Genomic DNA, 16,362 nt, shown 5'->3' with positions numbered 1-16,362 from the left:
ACTTGAAATACTACTCTCTCCAAGAGTAGATAGAGTAGAGAGAGTAGATTTTCATCTTAGTAGTCAGGGAAGGCTTTAGCTAAATGTCTATTACCCCCTTATGAAAGTGTTGGTAGCTCAGTCATGTCTGACTCTTTGCGACCCCATGGACTATAGCCCACCAGGCTCCTCGGTCCATGGGATTCTCCAGGCAAGAATACTGGAGTGGGTTGCCATGCCCTTCTCCAGCAGATCTTCCCAACCCAGGGATAAGAGTTGGGAGGAGTTTGATCAGGAGCATGTGCTGGAATCTTTCCAGAATCCTAATAATTTCCACACCATGACTTTTCAACCTTTACTTATATAAACAGTCTTACCAGGCAATGCCACATGTGCACCTGCCCGTGGACCCGGGGAACAGCTTAGGGCTGGAATGAGCAAGACCGTCTTTATGCTTTACATGATGCGCAAGGTCAAAGCAGCCATTTAATTACAGAACTTTCAGAAGATGAGCTTAAAGACTTCATGCCTTACCTGCCTAGCCAAACTTGGACCGATTTACTTTTGTTCTCTGTGGTCAAGGATCCTTTTATGGGTACCTTGAGTTTTAATTCAAGATCATCAAATAATTATTGTAAGTCATACTTCCCTGACAGACCCAAAGAGCCCTCTAAGGATCTAGATCTGTAAGGTAGGTTACCCACTCTACCCAATCAGTGTAATGAAAGGGAGTAATGAAAAGCCTTTTAGTTGATTGAGTTCAGCTATGTCTGATTTATATAACCTGGAACATTGTTTAAATGAGAATTTGAAAACAACTTTAAAAAGATGAATAATAAATGCACAACTATTGGAATAGACTCCATAAAAAGAATACATATATGTATACATACACACACATATATATATATATATTAATATATTAGTGATATTAAACTATGATCCCTTCAAAGAAACCGTTATTTCAGGTGTCTGATAAGCGTGATGCCCAATAAATGCTTGCCAAAAATTGCTGAATGGATATACTAGATTATACCCCAGATGGAGTTCTGTTTAACATGAATCCTTCCTGACTAAAGACATGGAGCTGGTCTCCCTCCATGCTCTGTCTTCATCCCTGACCAGTACCAGGGGTTTTTATAAATCTTTAGTTGGGGATCATCCAGTGAATGTTGCAGCCACTACCCCAACTTTCTTTAAAATTTCTCAGTGGCTCTCAGGGATATTAGATTTTCTAGTCAGAGACCAGAGACAGCACTCTGACATACTGCTTCTGCCCTGAGTAGAGTTCCATTGCCTACTTTTGCACACTTGTGTGTGTTAACAAGCATCCTGTTGGGTTCTTCTCTGCTGCACCTTCCACTCTTCTTAGCAGCTACCCCAGTTTTTTCTAGTCACACCTACCGTATTCTTGGTTGCCAATGAATTGACCTTGTGTGTTCTGCCTTGACCTTAGCCGCATCCCTCTCCCTGGTGACTGAGGTTCATGACCAACTTCCCTCACTGTCTCCCTACCCCTGATCCAGTCACTTAGAAGTCTTCTTGAGCCTAATTGTCCAGACAAGGTTTTGAGTAGAAAGTCTTATTTTCCAAAGACAGTGCTAATGCCACTGAAAAAATCAGACCTCTTTCTCAATCCCTGCCTATTTCTCTTTCAAACTGTTCTCCTCTTAGTCCATCACATGGACAGTAACTAAAGTCCTCCTTGGGACATGCTGAAGTAGAGCTTCTTAAAATGTGCTCCACAAGATCAGCCCAGCATTAACTGAGCTATTTCTCAGGAGGACCTGGGAATCTGCATTCCTACCAAGCCCCTCAGATGATACCTACATTGACCAGAGTTTGAAACCCACTGTGCTAAAGAAGACCCTGATCAGACAACTAGCCTAATGGTATCTTTTAATCCAATGACCACTTAACTCCTTCCCTCCATCTCCCCATATGTGTGGGTTGTATAAATGATGCATGTTTAACTTGATTTCTAACTTGCTCCAGGCTAATTTCACTTAAGAAGGACACTCTTGTTTAATACATGATGTATCTGGTCAATTCTCTCCGGCATTAGAATGTCACATGATTCAGAAATTTCCAAGTATACCTGAGAGGAAAGAGTCAACAGACCTACACGACCTACACTGTACAGTAAAGCTGCCCTTAACATTTTAAGAGAAAGAGTGAATAGTGTTCTAGGATGTGGTACGACAAAGCCCTACAGGAACAACAAATATATAGCCAAATTGCCAGAAAGTTCTAATTTTAAGAAGCATTATTATTTAAACTTAAGGCTTTTATCACATTCAAGAGTGGAAATTCACCTATAAGAGGAAATTTTTATGCTGGTCATCTTCACTTGCAGTTTAGAATCATAGAAATTTTGAGCAGGATGGAGTTGTGGGCAAGGAATGAGGCTCAGAGATATAGTTAGGGTCAAACTGCTCTTTCTCTAGAAGCCTGGTCCACCACCCAGGCCTCTGGATCCCCAGTCAATGATGCTTCTACTCTAGGAGGTAGCCAGGGGAGGCTAGAGGAGTTTTTAAAAGGAAAAGTCATGGGAAGCCTGGATAACTGCAGAAAATATAAAGACAACCAAGGTGTCTACAATCTATTCTGCTAGCTTTACGGACATAAGATGATAAACTAGCAACAGATTCTAAGAAGGAACACTGTAGAGTAGAAAATAATAAACAAACTTTGACATCAATTAAAGTTGGGTTCAAATCTAACTTTGGTTGCTCACTGTTTTTGTGACTTTGGGGAAATGGCATAACCTCTCTGAGCTCCAATGTGCTTATCTCAAAAACAGAGAGAATTCTCTCTGCCTCCTGGGATAGTACTCCACGACTGCAAAATAATGAGAGCACTTGAGCTACAGCAGGTGCTCACAGAATGATTATCAATACTATCGAGATCACTTGCAGTTTTATTTTTCCTTATTAAGCATTTCAATCCTAAACGAACATAGGTTCTATACCCTCTGCTATTTCCATGTACCACTGAAGGTTTGCATATGCTACACAGAGTGTGCTACGCATGGTCCCTGAGAGAGGAATGGCAGGAATATACCTGAGACTCTTGCTTTTCCTAAAACACAAAAGCACCCCTTTACTCTTCCTTTCCAAACAAGACAGACTACTATATCAAAACTAACTCTCTTTGAATGTCGGAAATCTTTTCTTTAGGCAAGAAGATCCTTCATGACAATTTGTAATTCCATCTGAAAATTCGTTTTCTCTTCAAATGGCTTTTTCTTCCCTCAAGAATCTTTTACTGGGAATGGTCTTCCACTTACATGGAATTCCTTATGAATGAGTAGTTGCTTTACAAGTCAAGGAACCTTCTGTCCACCATGAAATTATAAAGCGATTAATATGCATGCTTCTAGTAATATGAGAACAGTCCTGGCCATGGACCCAGCTACCTGATCAAGGCTAGAGGACAGGTGGACATGGTTTTCTGGCTTTCTTTCCATTTGGTTTGCCTTATTTCTAGTTCCCGCTAGAAATGCTAGCAACTTACAGAGAGGGGCCAGGCAAGCTTTCTGGCTTCCTTTGCCAGTCTTGGAATCTGGCAACACCCCATGGGCTCTGGAGTGTTTTTATACGTATAATTACAATTACACGTACGTACAATTATAACAATTACGTATAATTATGATTTTACACTGTATAATTACGATTATACAGTGGAAGTGACAAATAGATTCAAGGGATTAGATCTGATAGACAGAGTGCCTGGAGAACTATGAACAGAGGCTTGTGACATTGTATAGGAGGCAGTGATCAAAACCATAACCAAGAAGAAGAAATGCAAACAGGCAAAAGGGCTGTCTGAGGAGGCCTTGCAAATAGCTGCAAAAAGAAGAGAAGTGAAAGGCAAAGGAGAAAAGGAAACATATACCCATCTGAATGCTGAGTTCTAAAGAATAGCAAGAGAGATAAGAAAGCCTTCCTAAGGGATCAACGCAAAGAAATAGAGGAAAACAATAGAATGGGAAAGACTAAAGAGCTCTTCAAGGAAATTAGAGACACCAAGGGAACATTTCATGAAAAGATGGGCACAATGAAGGACAGAAATTGTGTGGACCTAACAGAAGCAGAAGATATTAAGGAGAGGTCACAAGAATACACAGAAGAACCATATAAAAGACATCTTAAAGACCCAGATAACCATGATGGTGTGATCACTCACCTAGAGCCAGACATGATGGAGTGCCAAGTCAAGTGGGCCTTAGGAAGCATCACTATGAACAAAGCTAGCGGAGGTGATGGAATTCCAGCTGAGTTATTGCAAATCCTAAAAGATGATACTGTTAAAGTGCTACACTCAATATGCCAGCAAATTTGGAAAACTCAGCAGTGGCCACAGGACTGGAACAGGTCAGTTTTCATTCCAGTCCCAAAGAAAGGCATGCCAAAGAATGTTCAAACCACCACACAATTGCACTCATCTCACACAACAGCAAAGTAATGATCAAAATTCTCCAAGCTAGGCTTCAACAGTAAGTGAACCAAGAACTTCCAGATGTTCAAGCTGGATTTAGAAAAGACAGAGGAACCAGAGATCAAATTGCCAACATCTGTTGGATCATACAAAAAGCAAGAGAATTCCAGAAAAAAAATCTACTTCTGCTTCATTGACTATGCTAAAGCCTTTGACTTTACAAAGTCAAAGTTTGTTGACTTCACAACAAACTGTGGAAAGTTCTTCAACAGATAGGAATACCAGACCACCTTACCTGCCTCCTGAGAGGCAGAAGGGGACGACAGAGGGTGAGATGGTTGGATGGCATCACCAACTCAATGGATATGAGCTCAGCAAGCTCTAAGAGATGGTGAAGGACAGGGAAGCCTGACTTGCTGCAGTCCATGGGGTGGCAAAGAGTCAGACATGACTGGGTGACTGAATGACATGGGCTCTGATGACCCTCCTCCTCTAAATCCTTTGTGTTTTCCCATTTCTGCTGAATAAAAGCCTTACATTCTCCCACAGAGCTTGAGGATGCTGATTCATTTGTTTAACAAATGTTTACTGAATACCTACTCTGTTCAAGGCATTATTTTAGACGGTAAAAAGGGAAACTTATAGCCTATGTGGTTATTGCATAAGGGAAGAACCTTGCGTAGGAGAGAAATAAGTAAATTTAAATATTCATTTGATTTAAAAAAAACTGTAATATTAATGCTTCTTCATACTGTTCATGGGGTTCTCAAGGCACGAATACTGAAGTGGTTTGCCATTCCCTTCTCCAGTGGACCACATTCTGTCAGACCTCTCCACCATGACCTGCCAGTCTTGGGTGGCCCCATGGGCATGGTTTAGTTTCATTGAGTTAGACAAGGCTGCGGTCCATCGCAGCCAGAGCTACCCCACGTCCGAGTTCAGGGGCAGCAGCCGAGAGGAGCTACCCCTTGTCCGAGGTCAGGGGCAGTGGCTGAGAATGCCAGGCTGCAACAGCGCAGGAGCCTTAGATTTAAGGGACTAGATCTGATAGAGTGCCTGATGAATTATGGATGGAGGTTCGTGACATTGTACAGGAGACAGGGATCAGGACAATCCCCATGGAAAAGAAATGCAAAAGAGCAAAATGGCTGTCTGGGGAGACCTTACAAATAGCTGTGAAAAGAAGAGAAGCAAAAAGCAAAGGAAAAAAGGGAAGATATAAGCATCTGAATGCAGAGTTCCAAAGAATAGCAAGAAGACATAAGAAAGCCTTCTTCAGCGATCAATGCAAAGAAATAGAGGAAAACAACAGAATGGGAAAGACAGAAAATTAGAGATACAAAGGGAACATTTCATGCAAAGATGGGCTCAAGAAAGGACAGAAATGGTATGGACCTAACAGAAGCAGAAGATATTAAGAAGAGGTGGCAAGAATACACAGAAGAACTGTACAAAAAAGATCTTCATGACCAAGATAATCCCGATGGTGTGATCACTCACCTAGAGCCAGACATCCTGGAATGTGAAGTCAAGTGGGCCTTAGAAAGCATCACTACGAACACAGCTAGTGGAGGTGATGGAATTCCAGTTGAGCTGCTTCAAATCCTGAAAGACGATGCTGTGAAAATGCTGCACTCAATATGCCAGCAAATTTGGAAAACTCAGCAGTGGCCACAGGACTGGAAAAGGTCAGTTTTCATTCCAATCCCAAAGAAAGGCAATGCCAAAGAATGCTCAAACTACCGCACAATTGCACTCATCTCACACGCTAGTAAAGCAATGCTCAAAATTCTCCAAGCCAGGCTTCAGCAATACGTGAACCGTGAACTTCCAGATGTTCAAGCTGGTTTTAGAAAAGGCAGAGGAACCAGAGATCAAATTGCCAACATCCGCTGGATCATGGAAAAAGCAAGAGAGTTCCAGAAAAACATCTATTTCTGCTTTATTGACTATGCCAAAGCCTTTGACTGTGTGGATCACAAAAAACTGTGGAAAATTCTGAAAGAGATGGGAATCCCAGACCACCTGACCTGCCTCTTGAGAAATCTGTATGCAGGCCAGGAAGCAACAGTTAGAACTGGACATGGAACAACAGACTGGTTCCAAATAGGAAAAGGAGTACGTCAAGGCTGTATATTTAACTTATTTAACTTATTTATTTATTTACTTATTTATTTATTTAATATATTTAGCTTATTTAACTTATACGTAGAGTACATCATGAGAAACGCTGGGCTGGAAGAAGCACAAGCTGGAATCAAGATTGCCAGGAGAAATATCAATAACCTCAGATATGCAGATGACACCACCCTTATGGCAGAAAGTGAAGAGGAACTAAAAAGCCTCTTGATGAAAGTGAAAGTGGAGAGTGAGAAAGTTGGCTTAAAGCTCAACATTCAGAAAATAAAGATCATGGCATCTGGTCCCATCACTTCATGGAAATAGATGGGGAAACAGTGCAAACAGTGTCAGACTTTATTTTTCTGGGCTCCAAAATCACTGCAGATGGTGACTGAAGCCATGAAATTAAAAGATGCTTACTCCTTGAAAGGAAAGTTATGACCAACCTAGATAGCATATTCAAAAGCAGAGACATTACTTTGGCAACAAAGGTCCGTCTAGTCAAGGCTATGGTTTTTCCCGTGGTCATGTATGCATGTGAGAGTTGGACTGTGAAGAAAGCTGAGCGCTGAAGAATTGATGGTTTTGAACTGTGGTGTTGGAGAAGACTCTTGAGAGTCCCTTGGACTGTAGGGAGATCCAACCAGTCCATTGTGAAAGAGATCAGCCTTGGGATTTCTTCGGAAGGAATGATGCTAAAGCTGGAACTCCAGTACTTTGGCCACCTCAGGCAAAGAGTAGACTCATTGGAAAAGACTCTGATGCTGGGAGGGATTGGGGGCAGGAGGAGAAGGGGACGATAGAGGATGAGATGGCTGGATGGCATCACTGACTCGATGGACGTGAGTCTGAGCGAACTCCGGGAGTTGGTGATGGACAGGGAGGCCTGGCGTGCTGTGATTCATGGGGTCGCAAAGAGTCGGACACGACTAAGCAACTGAACTGAACTGAACTGAACTGAACTGAATATTAATGTGGTTTACAATGTCTGCATCTATCAGTCATTTAAACTTTAAGTAAGATACAAACCTAAGCTGGTATGATGAGCAAGGTGAACTAAATAGGAAAGTAGTAAGGAATGGAATGAGGGAAGCTGATTTTTTTGTGCTTTGTCTTATCCTTTTGCTTTTAAAATAGAAATGTTCCCTCAGCCTTCTCACTCTGTATAAAGAAGCAGGGTCTCTATAAGGGAACTTTATTCTTTCTCTTGGGCAAACAGGAGCAGGTGTGCTCTGAATACCCGCACGTCTTCACAATAACAGAGGGGGATGTGTGATAATGCTTCAGTAAATGAGTTATTTAAGAAAAATCAAATGGGCTGGGAAGATCCGTTGGAGAAGGGATAGGCTACCCACTCCAGTATTCTTGGGTTTCCCTGATGGCTCAGCTGTAAAAGAATCTGCCTGCAATATGGGAGACCTGGGTTTGATTCCTGGGTTGAGAAGATCCCCTGGAGAAGGGAACAGCTACCCATTACAGTATTCTGGCCTGGAGAATTCCATGGACTGTATACTCCACAAGGTTGCAAAGAGTCAGACACGACTCAGTGACTTTCACTTTCACCTAAAAAAAGATGGAGAGCCAGAGTAATGGAGATAAAAGATTGGTCGCATTTTGGTATATGTTGTATGTGCAATTTCTACATCTCTTGGGCTTCCCTGATAGCTCAGTTGGTAAATAATCTGCCTGCAATGCAGGAGACCCTGGTTCGATTCCACTGGAGAAGCGATAGGCTACCCACTCCAGTATTCTTGGGCTTCCCTTGTAGCTCAGCTGGTAAAGAATCCACCTGAAATGTGGGATACCTGGGTTCAATCCCTAAGTTGGGAAGATCCACTGGAGAAGGGAAAGGTTACCCACTCCAGTATTCTGGCCTGGAGAATTCCATGGACGGCGTAGTCCATGGGGTCGCAAATAGTTGGACACGACTGAGTGACTTTCACTTCACTCTGTATCTCTGTACAAAATAATATCAAGCTCACTTTTCTCCCAAACCCATGTTTTTAAATTTAAAGATAGCTTTTAAAAATCAATAGTGGTTACTTTGGAAGGTTCTTGGCAGAAGAGAGCACAAGGGAGTATTCTGCGGTGATGGGAATATTCTAAGTCTGCATCTCGGTGCATGTTAAACAGGTGGGTATAGATGTAAAAGGTATCACACTGTAACTTATGATTTGTGTATTTTTACTGTGTTTAACATATACTTCAGTGAAAAAGGGAAAAAACTAAGTAAAACCCAAGTCTGTGTTTTAGGCCTGCAGATGTGTGGTAAACTAGACACCAAAAATTACAGGCTCTGGGGTCCATGAAAGAACTGATTAGATCTTTCTAATCGCTTCCCATTTGCTTAGATGATGACATGATTTAGCAAAGTGGGGAGCTGTTAACTTGCCTCCTTGTTATTGACACCCATTGGGTTCCCATACAAAACCTATCTAGAAAGGGAAATAGGAAAACAAATAAGGAAGGAGGGAAACACACACAGTTCTCAGCTGAGACTGAGATTCAGATTCCCAGCTGAGACTGAAATTCAGAGAGTTTCATGCTCTTTGGGAATTTCACTCAGTGGGGCTTTTCCATGGTGTTAATAGTTTTGACCCCAAGAACTCTGTAGGATTGTTGCATCTGCCACAAAGCCAGAAATATCCTGTCTGAAGCTTTTTTCCCTAAATAAGTGCGAAAAGTTCATAAAAGAATCCAATTAAGCAAACCTATGATTAAGAATATTAAAATCGGGTCACTTCCAATAGCAAACAAAATACCACTGAATTCCTTGTTGCATGTTTTAAAACTATTCATTTCTGCTATTATTAGTTTTTAATTTCTCAAAAGTAAACTTTTCAAAATCATAATGAAATTTCCAGGTTTTCTGGTTTTGATTCTATTAGACTATGCACATGCCCTCTGATTATTTTTATATGATGGACATTTTTGTTTGATGAAAATATTTCCTCTGTAAAAAATGAAAAAAAATAGATGCTTACTGTGTTAATAACAATTTTAAACTCACAGATCCTTTTGAAATTCCCCTCCCTTAATAAAGTGTCAATTTAAAAAAAATTTCTGATTACTAGAGATTTTCATTTTGATTCTTTTACTCTTCCTTTATGTTAAAGAGTTCATGGCATTGATCTCAATAAAATAAAACCTCAAAAAAACAAAGTCTTTCTGTTAGGAAGAAATTTAAATATATTTAACTATATTTATATTGATATCTGTAAATGAACTCCACAACTGACAAAAATCATTTTTCCTGTCTAAAATGTCATTTTAACTTGGATATTTAGAACTCAAAACTATTGCTTTTCCTTTAGAAACGTAGTATTTATGTTCTCAGAATAGCTCACAGAGGTAGGTAACTTATTTAGCAATGAAGGTGAAATACTGTACATTTGTGGCAAAATTTTAACAATAATAATATAATTATAGTAATAGCAAAACATTACTGAATAAAAGATAATTTAATAATTTCACCTTTTAGCTATTGTTTGAGGAAAAGCATGCTTAATAACATAAAATTGATCATTTTCAAATAGACTATACTTGTCAATATAGATAAAACAGAATGAATAAAGACTTAAAAAAATAGTATGAATCATCTCACCAACCAAAAATAACTACTCTTAATATAGCGCTGTGTTCACTTCTAATACTGAAAACATTTTTGCATGATTGGGAGTACACTGTACTGTTTTTGTATCTTGCTTTTCCCTGTCATTGTTGTATTTTAATGATTTTGAAGATTGTCAGCATGGATTCTTTGTCTAATCTCACTTCAAATCCCAAATCTTTTATTTTTTAAAAAAATATAAATTTATTTATTTTAATTAGAGGCTAATTACTTTACAATATTGTATTGGTTTTGCCAGACATCAACATGAGTCCGCCACAGGTATACACGTGTTCCTCATCCTGAACCCCCTCCCTCCTCCCTCCCCATACCATCCCTAGGGTCGTCCCAGTGCACCAGCCCCGAGCACCCTGTATCATGCATCGAACCTGGGCTGGCGACTCGTTTCATATATGATATTATACATGTTTCAATGCCATTCTCCCAAATCATCCCACCCTCGCCCTCTCCCACAGAGTCTAAAAGACTGTTCTATACATCTGTGTCTCTTTTGCTGTTCTGCATACAGGGTTATCGTTACCATCTTTCTAAATTCCATATATATGAGATAGTTTGCAGCACTGTTTATAATAGCCAGGACATGGAAGCAACCTAGATGTCCATCAGCAGATGAATGGATAAGAAAGCTGTGGTACATATACACAATGGGGTATTACTCAGCCATTAAAAAGAATACATTAGAATCAGTTCTAATGAGGTGGATGAAACTGGAGCCAAATCTTTTCTTTCTTTAAAATAACTGGGCCACACTTTTATTATTATTATTATTTTGTTTTGGATTGAATAGGTATAACACAAAGCTGAGAAAGGAAAGAAAAGGGAATCAGGAAGTGAGAGCATGACAGAAAGGAAGAGTTCAGGTAACAGTGCAAGAGTCAGAGGGGTCTAAGGATAGAAAAGATATTTGAGAGAAAATGAACAGAAACTTGGAACAGTGAACTTCAGAATAACATGGATTCTAGCATTAGAGCAAAATGGCAATAAGCATCATTTGATTCTACCCCATCATTTGATAGTGAAGTGAAAGTCACTCAGTTCAGTTCAGTTCAGTTCAGTCGCTCAGTCGTGTCCGACTCTTTGTGACCCCATGAATCTCAGCACGCCAGGCCTCCCTGTCCATCACCAACTCCCAGAGTTCACTCAGACTCAAGTCCATCGAGTCAGTGATGCCATCCAGCCATCTCATCCTCTGTCATCCCCTTCTCCTCCTGCCCCCAATCCTTCCCAGCATCAGAGTCTTTTCCAATGAGTCAAATCTTCGCATGAGGTGGCCAAAGTACTGCAGTTTCAGCTTTAGCATCATTCCTTCCAAAGAAATCCCAGGGCTGATCTCCTTCAGAATGGACTGGTTGGATCTCCCTACAGTCCAAGGGACTCTCAAGAGTCTTCTCCAACACCACAGTTCAAAAGCATCAATTCTTCGGCACTCAGCCTTCTTCACAGTCCAACTCTCACATCCATACATGACCACAGGAAAAACCATAGCCTTGACTAGATGGACCTTTGTTGGCAAAGTAATGTCTCTGCTTTTGAATATGCTGTCTAGGTTGGTCATAACTTTTCTTCCAAGGAGTAAGCTCTTTTAATTTTATGGCTTCAGTCACCATCTGCAGTGATTTTGGAGCCCAGAAAAATAAAGTCTGACACTGTTTCCACTGTTTCCCCATCTATTTCCATGAAGTGATGGGACCAGATGCCATGATCTTTATTTTCTGAATGTTGAGCTTTAAGCCAACTTTCTCACTCTCCACTTTCACTTTCATTAAGAGGCTTTTTAGCTCCTCTTCACTTTCTGCCATAAGGGTGGTGTCATCTGCATATCTGAGGTTATTGATATTTCTCCCGGCAATCTTGATTCCAGCTTGTGCTTCTTCCAGCCCAGTGTTTCTCATGATGTACTCTACGTATAAGTTAAATAAGCAGGGTGACAATATACAGCCTTGACATACTCCTTTTCCTGTTTGGAACCATTCTGTTGTTCCATGTCCAGTTCTAACTGTTGCTTCCTGGCCTGCATACAGATTTCTCAAGAGGCAGGTCAGGTGGTCTGGGATTCCCATCTCTTTCAGAATTTTCCACAGTTGATTGTGATCCACACAGTCAAAGGCTTTGGCATAGTCAATAAAGCAGAAATAGATGTTTTTCTGGAACTCTCTTGCTTTTTCCATGATCCAGCGGATGTTGGCAATTTGATCTCTGGTTCCTCTGCCTTTTCTAAAACCAGCTTGAACATCTGGAAGTTCACGGTTCACGTATTGCTGAAGCCTGGCTTGGAGAATTTTGAGCATTGCTTTACTAGCATGTGAGATGAGTGCAATTGTGTTGCAGTTTGAGCATTCTTTGGCATTGCCTTTCTTTGGGATTGGAATGAAAACTGACCTTTTCCAGTCCTGTGGCCACTGCTGAGTTTTCCAAATTTGCTGGCATATTGAGTGCAGCACTTTCACAGCATCATCTTTCAGGATTTGAAATAGCTCAACTGTAATTCTATCACCTCCACTAGCTTCGTTCGTAGTGATGCTTCCTAAGGCCCACTTGACATTCCAGGATGTCTGGCTCTAGGTGAGTGAAGTCACTCAGTTGTGTCCAATTCTTTGTGACCCCATGGACTATACAATCCATGGAATTTTCTAGGCCAGGATATTGGAGTGGGTAGCACGTCCCTTGTACAGGGGATCTTCCCAATCCAGGGATCGAACCCAGGTCTCTCGCATTGCAGGTGGATTCTTAAGGATGCATGTTTATTTAGTTTAATGTCTTTCTTTGGGGACAGAGACATTTGGAGGCAGTTCTTGAAAGGGAACACAGATCTGCTGATTCTCAACCTTAATTTCCTTCTTCTAATCTCTGAGGTTTAAAAAAACTGAAGAGTAAGAGGTGTGCAGCATTTCCTCGAGGACTAAGAAAGGAAATAGTGGAAGAGATGGTGACTTAATCGATATCCTGATAAAAGACTTGATCAGAGGTGGCTGGACCCTGGAAAGTTAAGGAAAGGGAAACATAGTAGTCCCTGAAGGATGCAGAGAAGTGAATACTATGTACCAGCTACGATCCTGACATGGCTTTTTAGATCCAGAATTACCCGCTCCAGATTTGTGAAAATTCTAGAATGAATGCTAGAATATACAATTGACCTGTCCATGTAGTTAGCAAATGAAAAGACAGTGAAGTATTTGCCCATTTGATGGAAGGAGAGCCAATACTTGCCACAACCAATTATGCTTATTACATCATTTTTTGCCCTTGAAGCAAAGCCCACATGTCCAACTTCAAAGCATGATAAATTTTACATCTTTTGGACATCAGTGTGCATAAGAGCCCACTTTCCTGTTAGATTGTTTCTCAATGCTCTTCTTTCTTTATTTATTTAATTACCTAAATTATGTATTTATCTATATAACTTTAAAGTTTTAGTATTGTAATTGGGGTATAGCCAATTAACAATGTGATGGTAGTTCCAGCTGAACAGCAAAGGGACTCAGCCATACACATACATTTAGCCATTCTCTCCCCAAACCCCTCCCATCCAGGCTGGCACATAATATTGAGCAGAGTTCTGTGTGCTATATAATAGGTCTTTGTTGGTTATCCAGTTTTAATACAGCAGTGTGTACATGACCTTCACAAAATTCTTAACTATCCTTTTCCCCCCAGAAACCTCTTGATTCTAGAATAAACTTGAGACCAGTGCTACTGAGAAGGTGACAGTCAGAGACTGGAAGATGGGAATGGAGAGTAAGAGGTTACAGCAAAATTCTATAGTATTTTAAAAATTTACCAATGACTACCGTTCATTTGAAAATTAGAAATCATTGTCCTGAGTGAGAGCTGAGATTTCATCATCTGTATCAGTGTTACTCTGCTTAATACCAAATATATTTTTGGTTTGCTTCTCAAGAATCAGATCTCACAAATTAAAAACTTGTTTTCAATTTTCTTTTCTTTGCTAAGGCTCACCTTGACCTTATCCTGTCCCATGGACTTGAAGAATTTTCCAATGGATGTCCAGACTTGTACAATGCAGCTGGAGAGTTGTAAGTCATTACTACTGAAATAACCACCTGCTTGTTTTAAGCAATGACCTGGTTCTTTTCAGTGTGTCATTAAAGAGAAAAAAAAACGTAAGAGTCAATCTATACCTATTTAACAACTCCCGAGGTCCTAAGGGAAGGACAAGTAAAAGTGTGTGTACATGACTTATACCCAAGAGCACAAAGACCATTTTTCAAAGTAAAAAGCCAAATAACTTGCCCTTCCTCAAAAAACAAGCCTGATTTAGTAAGCTTTTCTTTGAAATGAAAATGTCTCCTGGGAAAATTAAGATTATTAGTCATTTAACCTCTATAATGAATCACTCTCTAGTCAGAAAATTGTATTTCCTTCTATCTTGTGCTTGTATAGACCTTCACTTCAAAGGAATTTTAGCAGGAAGGGATAATTGATTTGAGGACAAGATACAGGGGCCTTAGTCAGAGGAGGATGTAAAAATGAGGGGCATTGAGACGACATGGAATAAGGGGATCTCCCTTAGATGGGCAATGGACATACAAAGACAAGGTGAAGGAAATAGAGAAATGCTACTACTTTGTGCCCTTTATGTCCCGGCTCTGATGCTACTGAAATCTTTAACATGTGCCATAAGTTGCTGATGCCTCCAAGGTAATGGAATTTTCAGTCAGCAGACATGAAATTTTTTTCTGGCTTGCTCTGTCAGTTGCTCTGTTTGTAAAATGCAGAGAATAGTAAGTGTAACTGACCTACAGGGATGTTAGGAGATTTAATGAGGCAGGGGCAAGAAAATACTTTTAACTTCTTGGTTTAGAAAAATAATAAATGTAAAAAGACACATCAACTATTATTTAAAAACAGGCAGTGACAGGGATTTCTTCTGATCATTTAAAATCATTGTAGATTTCCCTTGAAACTTCCTACAAAAATAAACAAAATAATGAAACATCTTTGTTTGAAGAGGTTGTCAGGGATAAAATGAAAATTTCTGATTTACAATAGGCTTTATGCATTCATTTTTCCCTATTGCCCCTTCTCTTCAGAAGATAGTTAAGAAAAACTTTTTCTTACATAATGATTCCTTCTTTGTGTCTTCTGTACTGCTCCAAATTCTCCCCTGCCTCAACCTAATACTTAGTTTTTCTATAAAGCAACAACCATAGCTATCATCTGAAGTTCTTCCAAGGCTTAATCATGTCCGACTCTTTGCAACCCCTTGGTCTATACAGTCCATGGAATTCTCCAGGCCAGAATACTGGAGTGGGTAGCCATTTCTTTCTCCAGGGGATCTTACAAGCCAGGGATCGTACCCAGGTCTCCCACATTGCAGGCAGATTCTTTAACAGCTGAGCTACTAGGGAAGCCCCTTTCAAGGCTTAAAAACTCCAATTAGTAAATGTGCCTGGTGCTTGCAGGATCTAGAAGTAATGAAATCAAAGAAGCAGTGATGTGTTTACCACTAACTTTGACTGTGAAGGGTCGGAAGTGGCCTTTACTTTTCTACCCTCATATTATATCCTCCTTCCCCACATTTTTTCCTCTTCTATATGACCCCAAGCTGCAGCTTCCAAGTGGCTGACAAGGACTATTACTGTAGCGGTCAGCAAGAAAAGGGTGTTTGGCAAGCCTCTAGTATTTGGTAGATATATCCAAGAATTCCTCATACAGTACTGATGTGGAAGAGATAGGGTTGACCACTCTCTGTGGACCATCAATGCTTGTACAAAGCCCTCTTTGTGACTCCTTGCTTGTTTTTAATTTCTGACTTTGAATGGAAAAGGTGGTCCAAAGAAAGAGGAAAGTAGATTCCAATTAATTTTGCAATTGATTTCTGGGTAGCTTTGGTGAGTCATTACCTTTCAGTAAACAAGAATAAGAATCTATAACCTTAATAAACATGCTGAGGTTACTGGCTAGCCAAAACCTCACATAATAACCCTTGTTTGCCTCACTCTCCTTTTAGAGTTTATATCACACATAAAGAAGAGGGGAGAGAACTGATGTCTGAAAAAAGAGTAGCCTTCATTTCCACGGTGCAAAAAGATCCAGGAGTACTTGACATAACAACCTAGTTAGCAGGAGCTTGGAGACTAAGAGCTGACTTTAGTTTACTAAACTGATAATAATCTTACTTCGAATGGTTCAAGAGTCATGTACAATATGACTATATAACAGAGAATCTG

General features: G+C 40.2%; 1 protein-coding gene across 1 annotated transcript in view; it reads left to right on the top strand.

Annotated features, from left to right (window-relative positions):
- GLRA2 (glycine receptor alpha 2) overlaps positions 1–16,362 on the top strand; it is a 206,748-nt gene that overhangs the window by 59,460 nt on the left and 130,926 nt on the right. Inside the window, exon 5 of the mRNA XM_052663385.1 lies at positions 14,123–14,205. Coding sequence (XP_052519345.1) covers positions 14,123–14,205 — 83 coding nt within the window. The remainder of the gene's footprint in view (positions 1–14,122; positions 14,206–16,362) is intronic.

Source organism: Budorcas taxicolor, chromosome X (genome assembly GCF_023091745.1).
Source record: "Budorcas taxicolor isolate Tak-1 chromosome X, Takin1.1, whole genome shotgun sequence".
Taxonomy (NCBI): Eukaryota; Metazoa; Chordata; class Mammalia; order Artiodactyla; family Bovidae; genus Budorcas; species Budorcas taxicolor.
This window is presented reverse-complemented; position numbering and strand designations above follow the sequence as displayed.